Consider the following 13,350-nt stretch of genomic DNA (forward strand, 5'->3'; position numbering starts at 1 on the left):
ATCATGCCAATTCCTACTTGTGTGACTAGTAATGTACAATTTATTCTATTTGACACACCTGACAGTAGTAAGTAAAGTTGATATATTTTTCATACTGCGAATTGGTAACAACTATATTCAGTTATGTATTGGATGTTATTTTTTAAATTCCAAAGCATACGAAATCAATTGTGTCTTTTTATATCAAATATATGAACTCAAGTTGATAATTAATAAATCTCAATGTCTTGCCGGGGAGATAAAAGTCACGATGGTGATATTTTATTCAACTTACAAAATCATGCTTCCATGTTTTACAGCTTGTAGACAGTAGTAACTAGTGTAAAACGTACAGCTGACCAGTTCAGTAGCAGAACGATTGGTGATGTCCTTTCCTTGTGAGATCATGGCAACCAATGACACAATGGTCGGCAAAGCATTGTGATGCAATGTCATAATAGCAATATTTCCTTGGAGACTCAAGAGATGTATCATGAGGTAGCCAGCTTTAGATGATAAATAAGGTTATTACAATAGTATTACAACAGCTGGTCAGTGATTATTACACAACTGAAATCAGGTGCAAATGAAGTGACCCTTCGGAAAAACGTCAGCATGTTTTCATTGCGTTGTCTTTATAACAGTTGCAGACTGCATTCACCCAATAGACGTGAAGCTGTTTGTAAGGCCGGATATTTTAACATCTGTGAGATCCATACCTGATTTAAACTTCGTCTACATCAACTCCCCTACACTGACGTTCCTGGAGCCAGAGGAGGAGGTGCCAGCTCCACACAGCGTCATCTGCGACGCCTACATCTTTAAGACAGACGGAGTGGTTCTCGTCCTGACGTTTGTTTCCAGAGATGAGCCTGACGCTGTTCTTTACAACTCCACACAGGCCCGGGCTCTGACGGTCGCTGTCAGGAGCAGAACTTGCACCAACTTTCACCCCGTTCATGGCGTCGTATCGCCAGACATATACAAAAGTTCTCGGAACTTCCTGACCAGGATCCAGCAACTTCACACAACTGCAGCGCATTTGTCTGTACATCAGTCCTTGACTTCCAGAGATGGGAAGATGGTTGACATATTCAGGACGATGACTCAGCATCAAAGGCCATCAAGAAAACTCACAGGTAGAATTTGACTCTCAATATCTGATTTACAAACAGTAATACTATACACTTTCTCCTTTAAAGGACAATTGTTTAGCTTTGACGATGCGTGTTAGATCCGGAATATTTAATTAATACTCGTCACAGAATCATAAAAGTGGTTGTTCTGTGGTTGTTCAGCGGTTATATCTTTACAAGAATATTATAATGTGTATGTTATTTTTTTCTTCGGCTTTTGACATGTGATCCATTTTCCAACAGGATTCCTGACGTTTCGAAGCATGCATGGGTGCTGCATGTTAGATATGGAATGTTGAATCAATACTCGTCACAACATTAATGAATGTAGGGATTAATCAAGATAAGCACGTAGACAATAAAGTAACTGTTACAATTTGGATTGTAAAAGTGTTTATTCTGGAGTGTTGCTGTTATGAATAGATACAGTTTCTGTATGTTATTTTACTTCATGTATCTGTGGTTGTATCGCTATGAGTATGTGTATATGTTATTTTGTCTTCAGCTTTTGACAAATGAGCCATATGTTTCAGATTGGGAGAGATTATTTGTGAAGACAGCTGCCTACCAGGAAGTCCGAGACAAGCTACAACAACACAACCTGGTGATGCTGACTGGTGGTCCTGGGGAAGGTAAGACCACAATAGGACACATGCTGTGTTGTGACTACCAGCAACAAGGATACAACACAGTCTTCTACAGCAGATGGGAGGACTTGAACAAGGATGTATTCCAGGCAACTAAACCGACACTGGTGGTGATTGATGACATGGCAGATCACTGGGTATATTCAAACTTTGTCAAAGAGATACACAACAAAACTTATACCAACAAGCTTGTTTGTGTTCTTATTATATACGCGAACTGCAAACGAGATACGTTCAATCGAAAGACGGACATAACACAGATAGGAAGACAGAACTTGGACAGAACAAAGCAGGAATATTCCCAGATGCTGGAGATGCAGACAGACATTCCATCAGACACACGGGAGGAGATTATAGCTAACCTTCCTTCATATGTCGGTTTCCCCAAGGTCATCAAACACTTCTCTCAAGACAGACCTACCACAGATCCTGTATCATTTTTCGCATATCCACATTCACAATTCAGAAAAGAAATAGAAACATTACTTAGAAATGTTGATTATTCTGCTACAATGATATATATCTTGGTTTCTGGGAACCTAGTGGCAGACTACTATCCATATCCATATATCTATGACAGTGATGAAAGTGATGAGCGTGATCAGAGTGGTTATTATATCGATGGTTCGAGAGAGTTTCAGTCTCTCTTTCCCGAATTAAGAACAGATGATCTTCCTGACATGTTACACAGATTGTGTGCCACCTATCTATGTCAGTCTGGCGACGATATTAGTTTCACAGAGCCTGTCATATATGACGCCTGTATGTTTGTTGTTGACAGCATGTTTCCTGGAGTTCTATGGAAACACTGCAAAGTTTTATATGAAACTGACAACAAACAGTATCTCACAGACTTGCCTGATAAAACCATCGTCATCTCCAGTCACAACACAAACATGTTTCTGACACAGCTGGTAGAAGACACAAGGAGAGGGAAGTTCAGACACACATTCCGTCACCCAGTTCTCAGCAGGGAGGACAACATAGACAGGTTCCTGACACAGCTCGGGGACAGTTTTGTGAATGTTCTACATTTACAGGATACAGCTGGTTCTTCCACTGGTTTAAGGTGCTTCTTGTACTGGGTCCTACAGTCTGGCAATGATTACCTGTGTCAGAAGGTGTTACAGAAACAGGAACTGTCACAGGTACATGTCAGTGAAGAACTAGCTTGTTGTATCAGACTACAAGACACCAAGTCCTTCCTGTATCTACGACAGCAGCTGCTGGATCTACAGAGGGGAGATATCACATATACACCAGACTATACAGATGCTGATGGAAACTCTCTTTTTATGATGTCTGTGGACAGGAATAATGCCAACATGGTCGACATCTTACTAGAAGATGATGCAGAATGTCTGATCATGAACAAAGTCGGAAATTCTGCCCTCCATCTGGCCTCTTTGAGGGGATATACAGATGTTGTCAAGTTACTGCTTCCCCACATGGAGAACTGGAAGAATCTGCCAGGACAGGACTTGATGACACCTGTCATGATGGCTGCACTGAAAGGTCATGGTCAGCTGTATAAGTATCTGGCAGATGAAGGGAAGTGTGACCTGACTGGTGTTGATGATAACGGTGATACTATCCTACATCTGGCATGTCAGGGCGGTAGTGTCCGGATTGTCAAACATCTGATGTCTAGTAAGCTGTTTGACATCAACCACAGAGGCCAGTATGGAAAGACACCTCTGATGATTGCAGCATGCAGAGGCCACAGAGATGTGTTTCAGTTACTTCTGTTACAGAACTGTCACATCTCTCCTGGGAACTTCACTATGTCGGAGACACTCTCTTATGGACATGTTGGTGACTGCCTGAACATGTCACAGTTTCTACGAGCAAGAGAACATGGCCTGAATAGGTTCATGTTGACACACAAGAAACATTATATCTCGAAATTGAAATCACACTTGGAGGAGAAAGGATCGAGCATGTTACTTGTGGATGTGAGTGGTCTGAGTCTGCTCCACACAGCAGCAGAAACAGGGAACGTGGAACTGGCAGAGTTCCTCCTGTCAAAGGGCAAGGTTGACATCAACACGGGGGATGCCAGCGGGAGGACTCCAGTGATGTTAGCAGCAGCTGCAGGACACAGAATCATGTTTGAGTTTCTAACTAAAAACCAGTGTGACTTGTCATTAAAGGATACAAAGACACGTGGAGTTCTTCACTACGCAAGTCAAGGGGGAAACTTGGGTATTGTACAGGATGTGGGATGTAAGGATGTAAACGAGACAGACAGATATAATAAAACACCTGTCTCGTATTGTGTAGAGAGAGGACATAAACACATTTTTGACACATTGTTTAATACAGGGGGAGATCTGTCAGTTGTAGACACTGACAAGAACACACTGCTACATTTTGCATCCAAGGGAGGTAACCAGGCTATAGTGGAGCATCTCCTGTCATCAGGGATGTTTGACATAAATGCTGTGAACAGAGACAGGAGAACACCCCTGTTGGAAGCAGCGTTCAGTGGACACGCAGACATCTGTCAGCACCTGATTGTTGTCGGAGCTGATGTACACAGACAGGACTATGATGGGAATGACGTGGTACTTGTTGCTGCTCAGACACGGAATCTCCAGTTGGCTGAGTGTGTTTTGTCTGTGAAGAAACGAGTTGACTTTGTACAGGACAAACATGGGAAAACAGCAGCAATGTTTGCAGCAGAGAGCGGGGATGCTGACATGTTTACGCTGATGAGCAAAGGGTGTGATCTCTCTGTGAAGGATGACGAAAAAAACAGCATCCTTCATTTCGCTTGCACAGGAGGAAATGTAGATATAGTAGAATCTATTTTTGCACAGAACAAAGCCAACTTCAATGGAAGAAATATATCTCAAGAAACACCAGTGATAAGGGCAGCGTTGAATGGTCACAAGGCAGTGTTTGACCTACTTGTCAGTAAAGGATGTGACCTGACAGTGACGGATGAGTATGGTGACAACATCCTTCATGTGGCTTGTGATGGAGGCAATGCACAGATTGTAGAGTACCTTGTCTCTCATAACATAGTTGACATCAACAGTGCAGATTATGTGGACAGAACACCAGTGATGCTGGCAGTGTTGAAGGGTCACAAGGCAGTGTTTGACCTACTTGTAAGGAAAGGATGTGACCTGACAGTGGAGGATGTGTTTGGTAACAACATCCTTCACGTGGCTTGTGATGGAGGCAATGTACAGATTGTAGAGTACATTGTCTCTCATAACATAGTTGACATCAACAGTGCAGATTATGTGGACAGAACACCAGTGATGCTGGCAGTGTTAAAGGGACACAAGGCAGTGTTTGACCTACTTGTGAGTAAAGGATGTGACCTGACAGTGACGGATGAGTATGGTGACAACATCCTTCACGTGGCTTGTGATGGAGGCAATGCACAGATTGTAGAGTACATTGTCTCTCATAACATAGTTGACATCAACAGTGCAGATTATGTGCGCAGAACACCAGTGATGGTGGCAGTGTTAAAGGGTCACAAGGAAGTGTTTGACCTATTTGTGAGTAAAGGATGTGACCTGACAGTGAAGGATAAGAATGGTGACAACATCCTTCATGTGGCTTGTGATGGAGGCAATGTTCAGATTGTAGAGTACATTGTCTCTCATAACATAGTTGACATCAACAGTGCAGATTATGTGCGCAGAACACCAGTGATGCTGTCAGTGTTAAAGGGTCACAAGGAAGTGTTTGACCTACTTGTGAATAAAGGATGTGACCTGACAGAGAAGGATAAGAATGGTGACAACATCCTTCATGTGGCTTGTGATGGAGGCAATGTTCAGATTGTAGAGTACATTGTCTCTCATAACATAGTTGACATGGACAGTGCAGATTATGTGCGCAGAACACCAGTGATGGTGGCAGTGTTAAAGGGTCACAAGGAAGTGTTTGACCTACTTGTGAGTAAAGGATGTGACCTGACAGTGAAGGATAAGAATGGTGACAACATCCTTCATGTGGCTTGTGATGGAGGCAATGTTCAGATTGTAGAGTGCATTGTCTCTCATGACATCGTTGACATCAACAGAACAGGTTGTGCCGGAACATCACTTGATATCGCAAAAAAACAACGCAACCATTCGTTGGTTAAGTTTCTTAATCAATATGGTGCAGTATCCAGATACCATCACTGCAGATCGCGATAGACAACGATGAAATGGTTGATATTCTGAAGCAATTTGGTGCAGTGTGAGAAGTGTGTCCATCTGGTCCATGAAAACCACCTCTGCCCTGACACTTGACAGGCTTGTTCTCAACAATTTGTCCAAAGGGATGTCATCCGGTCCCCATGCTAACCATAATGAAGAAACCTCTTGTTGTCAAGTTTGTCCACGAATCTGAAGTTTGGACCATTATTTGACCTTTTGTATGTCGACCTTGCTCAATAATACTCCCCAACGTCCCACAGGTTCTATAAACATCAACTCCTCAAAAAGACAAAACTTAACATGGATGGTCTCACAGCGGCGACACCTTACTTTGCTCTGGAGGAACCACATTTTATCAAGTTTATTTATGACCACTATCCAGCCATTTGTTTGTGTAAAGTATGATATATGATGCAACACATATGTAGATAGTAGTGGGACTCTCATATATGTTCCTTTTTTGTAATAAAACGCAAGTCGAGTATGCAGTATACATGTTATTTATTTTCAACAGTAAAGAGAAGAAATAATAATAGGGCAAGATTGCCAAAAATTTGAAAGAAGACAGTTTAATGGATTCAAAGGTAGATGACATGTTATTGTTTTTAAATGTTAAGGGCTTACACAGTTTCGGGTCAATACCCAAAAGTTCAGTCAATACCTGGTGTGACCACCATTAGCATTGATCACTGCCACACATCTCCTGTATATTGCGTGGATCAGACGATTTGTGAAGGCCTTAGGGATCCTCCTGCACACTTCCAGAGCAGCTGTGCGTAGTTCATCGGCAGTTGAAGGGACTGATAGTACGTTGTGAAGACGCCTTTGAAGTGTTCGATGGGGTTCAGATCAGGCTGAGGGCTGGCCACGGTAGATCTAGAACACGGATGTTGTGTTGTTGCAAAATGGCCATGGTAGCTCTGGCAACATAGGGACGAGCGTTGTCCTGCTGGAAAATGTGTTGTTGATGTGCAAAAAATGGAACAACGTGGGGTCTGATCACATGGTCGATATATCCCTGAGCAGTGACGCTGTGACCAACATTCAGAAAGCTCTTCGGCGACATCTGAGGTTGTTGGAACGGAGACGTCGGATCACAATGCTCGGCTAATGTGTCGATTATGTGTTCGTATGGTCTGCCTAGCACTTTCACTTGCAGTTAGGAACGGATGTCGCTGGTGTTGACAGGTAATCTGCCGATCTTGTCGAGGTGTGGTGACCCTAGGACAACCACTCCGAGGAAGGTCATCTGTGGTCTGTGTAGCATTGTATCGATGCAGGTAACTTGTGGTAATGGTAACGTTGAAATGATGGGCAACATCTTGGACAGACTCTCCAGCTTCCAAACGTCCGATAGCCTGGTTTCTCTGAATATGAGTTAGGTGTGGCATTGTTGACCAAGGAGTGGTAGGTCCAAGAATCGGCCAAAGTTGTTGCCCACTACAGTTCGTGACAGTTCGTGCATTTTCGATTTCACGAGAAATGGGTGCATGATACCCGCATATTCATTGAAATGGTGTGTTTTGGCGATTCAGTTCTTTTGTTGCGTTTTTACTCGGGGCTTACAAAATGCATCCAAAAACATTGATAACACCATCAGGCTTCGCTACATGCTAAAACTCGTATCAATTTATGGTTCCGTGTCTGTTACCTATTTACTTAAAGCCACTTGCGTTTCGTTTGCGTGTGAGTATATTTTGATATTTGTTCTTTGACTCTGCACCTAAATTCTCTCAAATTCCATGTCAGATTTTTTGTGGTGTGACGTACATATTATTTTTTATTCAAATTGTTTACCTTGAATTCACCTTTGCACTTTTATTAGGTCTTATTTTCTCTGGGAATGGATGTCCTGGTTCAGAAAAAATCTGTTTTCTTTTGTTTTTGATGCAATCATATTTTCCGGCAATCAATAGAATTTAGTACTAGTTTCAAATCCTCAGTATTTATGAAGGAAATATTAAAATGTCAAAGCTGACAGCAACTTGTGTCATGTGGCCATCTTTGGTGAGCTACGTTACTATGGACTGATTTGATGGGGAATATACGCTCTTCAAAAAAGACAACGCAAAGTTATATATACTGAACAACAAAAGTTCCTGTGACATTGAATATGATTTAATGCAAATGTTATGAGTTTTACTAAATCTGAAACAATATCGGCTTAAAACAGATATACGACTTCTGCAAGTGTTCAAATGTTTAAATTTGCCATACTGACTTCAGAAAACGCGTGATTTCATATAAAACGATCAACATGACAAAATGTCAATTTACAAATCAATAGCGTGTGTGTCCACCTCTAGTTGCGATGCAAACAACACATCTTCGTCTCATTGAATGGACCAGGCGTCGCACAAACTCCTGTGGGATATATGTCAATATCTGCTGGAGGATGTTTCGAAGTTCCTAGAGTGTCTGTGGAACAGGCGGTTGATGTCGAAGGCGTCGATCCATCTCATCCCACATGTGAGAGATCAGGGGAGCGAGCCGGCAAGGGGAATGACATTCACGTTGTTTTGTTGAAGACAATCCTGATCAAGTCGAGCAATATGAGGGCGTTGTCATGTTGAAAGGTAATGTCTGGGCCATGACAACGCAAAAAGGTAGAACCACAGGGCAGATGTCCCCTCGCGGTAGCGCTGTCCATTGAGATTTCCCTCTACCATTATCAAACGGATCCTCTGTCTTGCTGTAATCCCTACCCATACCATAACGCTGCCGCACCACTGTAGACGTGCTTGACGGTGGTTTCCTGTCAAAATTGAACGTCTGGCGGGTCTTCTGGGGACAATCCCTGCACATCTGAGGCGGCGACGTGCGGTTTGTGAAGCAATTCGGGATGCTTCTTGCAGTCACTGTTGCTGGCTAGGATCGATTTCGTAGGTGTGTTGTTCGAATCCAATTGTCTTGTCGATTATTGGTTGCGCATGGCCTGCCACTCCGAGGATGGTCTCTGACTGCATTCATCTGTTGCCAAAGTTGCCATAAACACCAAATGGTGTTTCTGTGGACGTTAAATTGTCTTGCAACATCACGTTGACTCGATCCTGTTTCAATCATATCAAAGGCTTGCAGGCGTGGCATTTCGTAATGTTGAATAATTGCGTATGTTTGTTGTTTTTCTGAGTGGCTGTTGTCAGCACGATGCTTAACAATGCATATGGAATCCCGTTAACACACGTTTTTATACCAATTCTTGGGTTGTGAAATGCATGGGGCTTGCATAAAAGTCAACTTTTGCATTGAATGCATGCTTTTCTGTAGCAGCTGCGTTTTTCTGACTTGATTCCATACACGTACTACAATAATCAAAACCAAACTTTACTTGTTTCATAAATACACCAAAATATTGGTGTCACAGAACTTTTGTTGTTGAGTATATTTGATTCCTCTGTTGGCAGTATCTGTATCTAACCAGTACGGAGTCCTGCAATTCAACCCACATGAATAATACACCTGGATAAACGTGGAGGTGACTGTACATTTCCACACATGACAAGAAGTATACATCCCGTTTTACTTTGTATATCTTTTGTTACATTGTATATCTAATGTTATATTGTATATCCAGTGTTACTTTGTACGTCTTGTGTCACATTGTATATCACGTGTTAAATTGTATATCCAGTGTTACTTTGTATGTCGTGTGTCACATTGTACATCACGTGTTATATTGTATATCCAGTGTTACATTGTATGTCTTGTGTCACATTGTATAACACGTGTTAAATTGTATATCCAGTGTTACTTTGTATGTCGTGTGTCACATTGTATATCACGTGTTATATTGTATATCCAGTGTTACTTTGTATATCTTGTGTCACATCGTACATCACGTGTTACACTGTATATATCCCGTTACACGCTATGTGAGTTGTCCCTTCAAGCACATGTTTTTGTACAAAGTGATCCCCTTTACTGTAATAATGACACTTTTTTTCCAGTATTTCATGACATATTGTGTGACACTTCTGGTTGTTTGACAGCCTTCAATCACTTCCTCTGTATCACAGGAGGCACTGGTGGCAAAGTTGTCTGAGACGCCGCTATTCGCTGTGCAGAATTGCGTCCCCTGGACACACCGGGAACCTATGATTGTGGGTTCGAATCCCTGTTCGCCCTGATTATGTTTCTAGGTTTGTCAGCACCATACCCGTGCTCGTGGGTTTCACCGAAGTAGTAAGCGTTGGAGACCTGCATCACTTTCGGGCTGTCCTCCAACATTAAGCTGACATGCCTGATGAAACTGGAATACTGTTAAACGCGGCGTTAAACCCAACTCACTCACTCACGATTGTATCATAGAAGTTTGGGGTACACAGAAAGGTGGTAATGTGTATATCTTGTGTTACATTGTATATTTTGTTACATTGTATATCCAGTATTACATAGTATATCTTGTGTTACATTGTATATTTTGTGTCATATTGTATATCTAGTGTTACATTGTATGTCTAGTGTCATATTGTATATCTTGTTACATTGTTTATCCTTTCACATTGTATCACTGGTTATGTTGTATAGCCTGTTACATTGTATATGCCCTGTTACATACTACATACCCTGTTACATTGTAGATTCCCTGTTACACCCTATGTAAGTTGTCCCACCAAACATATATCATTGTACAAAGTGACCTGGTGCTGTAATAATGCCACTAATATCGTGGTGTTGCTGATATTTCATGACACATTGTGTAACAGTTCCAGTTATTTGACAACCTTCAATTACGTCCTCTGCTTCTGTGTATCACATGACCCGAGTCAGTGCTGTGAGAAACATGCGGTGTTCTAACAATCCAACAGCTGGTACAGGGAGATACTTCTGAAAGATACACAGACGTGTGGGGTACACAGGAAGAAGACGTGTTAATTTTCCACGTGTATATTCAACAGGTGTTCACATTTACAAATTGCTCATACTATTGAAATACGAGCAGCTACTGCTGTAACTGTGTGTATATTTTTGAAGTGACATTTGCTTTTTGTAATATTGGTCAAATAAAACACGAACTCCATCAGGCATCTTCCTTCAATCATTGATATAATATGGCTTACACTACAGAGGATTCTATCCAGTCTTAATGTGCAACACATATAACTATTTCTCACATTCGTCACATCAGGGGTCGATGTTGGACACATCCTACCTTTACGTCATCAGTCGATAGAGACCCACATCCATCACTCACTCTCTCACTCATCAGGAGTCGATGTTGAACACATCCTACCTTTACCTCATCAGTCGATAGAGACCCACATCCATCACTCACTCTCTCATTCATCAGGAGTCGATGTTGGACACATCCTACCTTTACGTCATCAGTCGATAGAGACCCACATCCATCACTCACTCTCTCACTCACCAAGAGTCGATGTTGGACACATCCTACCTTTACGTCATCAGTCAATATAAACCAACATCCATCACTCACTCTCTCACTCATCAGGAGTCGATGTTGAACACATCCTACCTTCACGTCATCAGGCGATAGAGACCCACATACAGCACTCACTCTCTCACTCATCACATCAGGAGTCCATGTTGAACACACCCTACCTTCACGTCATCAGGCGATAGAGACCCACATACATCACTCATCACAGCAGGGTTCTTCTTTAAATGTGTGTTTGAGTGTAGCACACTGAGGTCAGACAGTGTGAAGGACTTCTCTTGGGTGTATGAGTTATTCTGTCAACACGTGTGTTTGAAATTCTCATAATGAGGTCCGACTGAAGGAACGGCTTGTCTGGTGGTGTGAGTTATTCTGTCAAAACGTGTTTTAGATTCTCACAATTAGGTCAGACTGAGTGAAGGGCTTGTCTGGTAGTATGAGTTATTCTGTCAAAACGTGTGTTTTAGATTCTCACAATGAGGCCCGACTGAGTGAAGGGCGTGTCTGGTGGTGTGTGTGTGTCATCGGTGTTCAATAATCTCAGCTGAATAAACCTACACTAACATTCATGGCTTGATACCTCCAGCAGTTGTCTCCCTTACATCGGCTAGGTGCTCAGTAATATCAAGTGGATAAACCAACGCTAACTGCATGGCTCTAAATACACAGCAGTTGTTTCCCCATGATGTATCAGAACATATTTTACTGCTACTTATGCGAACATTATTGTCTTCCTAGGAGAGACAATAATTATTCAGGGGAGATAGCTACAGCTGAATAGAAATAAGTGCAGCTGAAAAGGAGACGAATAAATCAGGGGACGTAAAAGTAAAGGTATTGAGATGACTGTTTTTGAAGAGCAGTCAAATTATTACTAAGGGGAATAACAATGTACTAAGGGGAATAACTGTGTACTAAGGGAAATAACTGCATCAAGACCACTTATAGATCAGGGGAGACAACTGTCTCTGAACATAGCTGAAGGTGGTGCTACACAACTACCCTGGCAGCTGTAAATGAAGGACGAACTAAAATCAAATGAAAAAGTGGATGAGTGTAATAAATGGGCATAATCACAACCTTGTACATAACATGACCAACAAAATATAAGTAGATTGTGTATGATATGGTTGTCCCAGTAAACAGCGCCTACACGGCAAAATTCAAAGATATACAAAACATACGAATTCCGCATTGACAAAAACATTCTAAGCTTGTTTTTGATTGCACATATGCAGAAGTTTACCACTAATTCATTCAGTTTGTTTTTCACTTTAGTAAGGGTTTCTTCCCGAAATTATTAGGTAAAGTTATTCTGTATGGGACAATAATATTTAAATAATATGTTCATTATGACAACTATATTCTCTTGACTACACCAAGGCACACAAGATGCATAAGTGGAAACTGCACAACCACCCAGTGTTCAGTCTATTAAAAGGGGAAGTACCCAAGTGGTGATCCTCATCTGCCATTTCGTCAAACCGAAAGTTGGTCCTCGTAACCACTGTCGTCTTTAATCTCCTTCACAGACGCCCTTGTTGGCGGGTCACAGATGATGCAGGATATCTGTAGATGTATCTGGACATCGTTTGCCACCCATCATCTCCTGATGGCTGAGGTAAATTTCAGTAGAGTTGTCACTGATGGCTGAGGTAAGTTTCAGTAGAGTTGTCACTGATGGCTGAGGTAAGTTTCAGTAGAGTTGTCACTGATGGCTGAGGTAAGTTTCAGTAGAGTTGTCACTGATGGCTGAGGTAAGTTTCAGTAGAGTTGTCACTGATGGCTGAGGTAAGTTTCAGTAGAGTTGTCACTGATGGCTGAGGTAAGTTTCAGTAGAGTTGTCACTGATGGCTGAGATAAGTTTCAGCAGCGTTGTCACTGATGGCTGAGGTAAGTTTCAGTAGAGTTGTCACTGATGGCTGAGGTAAGTTTCAGTAGAGTTGTCACTGATGGCTGAGGTAAGTTTCAGTAGAGTTGCCACTGATGGCTGAGGTAAGTTTCAGTAGAGTTGTCACTGA

At 41.9% G+C, this 13,350-nt stretch overlaps 2 protein-coding genes across 2 annotated transcripts in view; both read left to right on the forward strand.

Moving 5' to 3' along the window:
• Positions 1 to 13,350, forward strand: part of LOC124123574 (serine/threonine-protein phosphatase 6 regulatory ankyrin repeat subunit A-like) — a 407,486-nt gene that overhangs the window by 25,709 nt on the left and 368,427 nt on the right. The window lies entirely within an intron of this gene.
• Positions 4 to 6,432, forward strand: LOC124123577 (serine/threonine-protein phosphatase 6 regulatory ankyrin repeat subunit A-like). The gene is made up of 3 exons (XM_048395564.1): positions 4 to 67; positions 624 to 1,118; positions 1,649 to 6,432. Exons 1-3 carry the CDS (start codon positions 4 to 6, stop codon positions 5,926 to 5,928), a joined length of 4,839 nt encoding a protein of 1,612 aa, XP_048251521.1. The 3' UTR covers positions 5,929 to 6,432.

This window comes from Haliotis rufescens, unplaced genomic scaffold (genome assembly GCF_023055435.1).
Source record: "Haliotis rufescens isolate VD_foot unplaced genomic scaffold, xgHalRufe1.0.p SCAF_14, whole genome shotgun sequence".
Taxonomy (NCBI): Eukaryota; Metazoa; Mollusca; class Gastropoda; order Lepetellida; family Haliotidae; genus Haliotis; species Haliotis rufescens.

What these genes read in the sequence shown, in the direction of transcription:
- LOC124123577 (XM_048395564.1), top strand. Translation starts at nt 4, where the DNA reads ATGCCAATTCCTACTTGTGTGACTAGTAATGTACAATTTATTCTATTT. An exon ending in ATTTGACACACCTGACAGTA is followed by an intron (nt 68 to 623) that starts GTAAGTAAAGTT and finishes TCTTTATAACAG; the next exon opens with TTGCAGACTGCATTCACCCA. An exon ending in GCCATCAAGAAAACTCACAG is followed by an intron (nt 1,119 to 1,648) that starts GTAGAATTTGAC and finishes CATATGTTTCAG; the next exon opens with ATTGGGAGAGATTATTTGTG.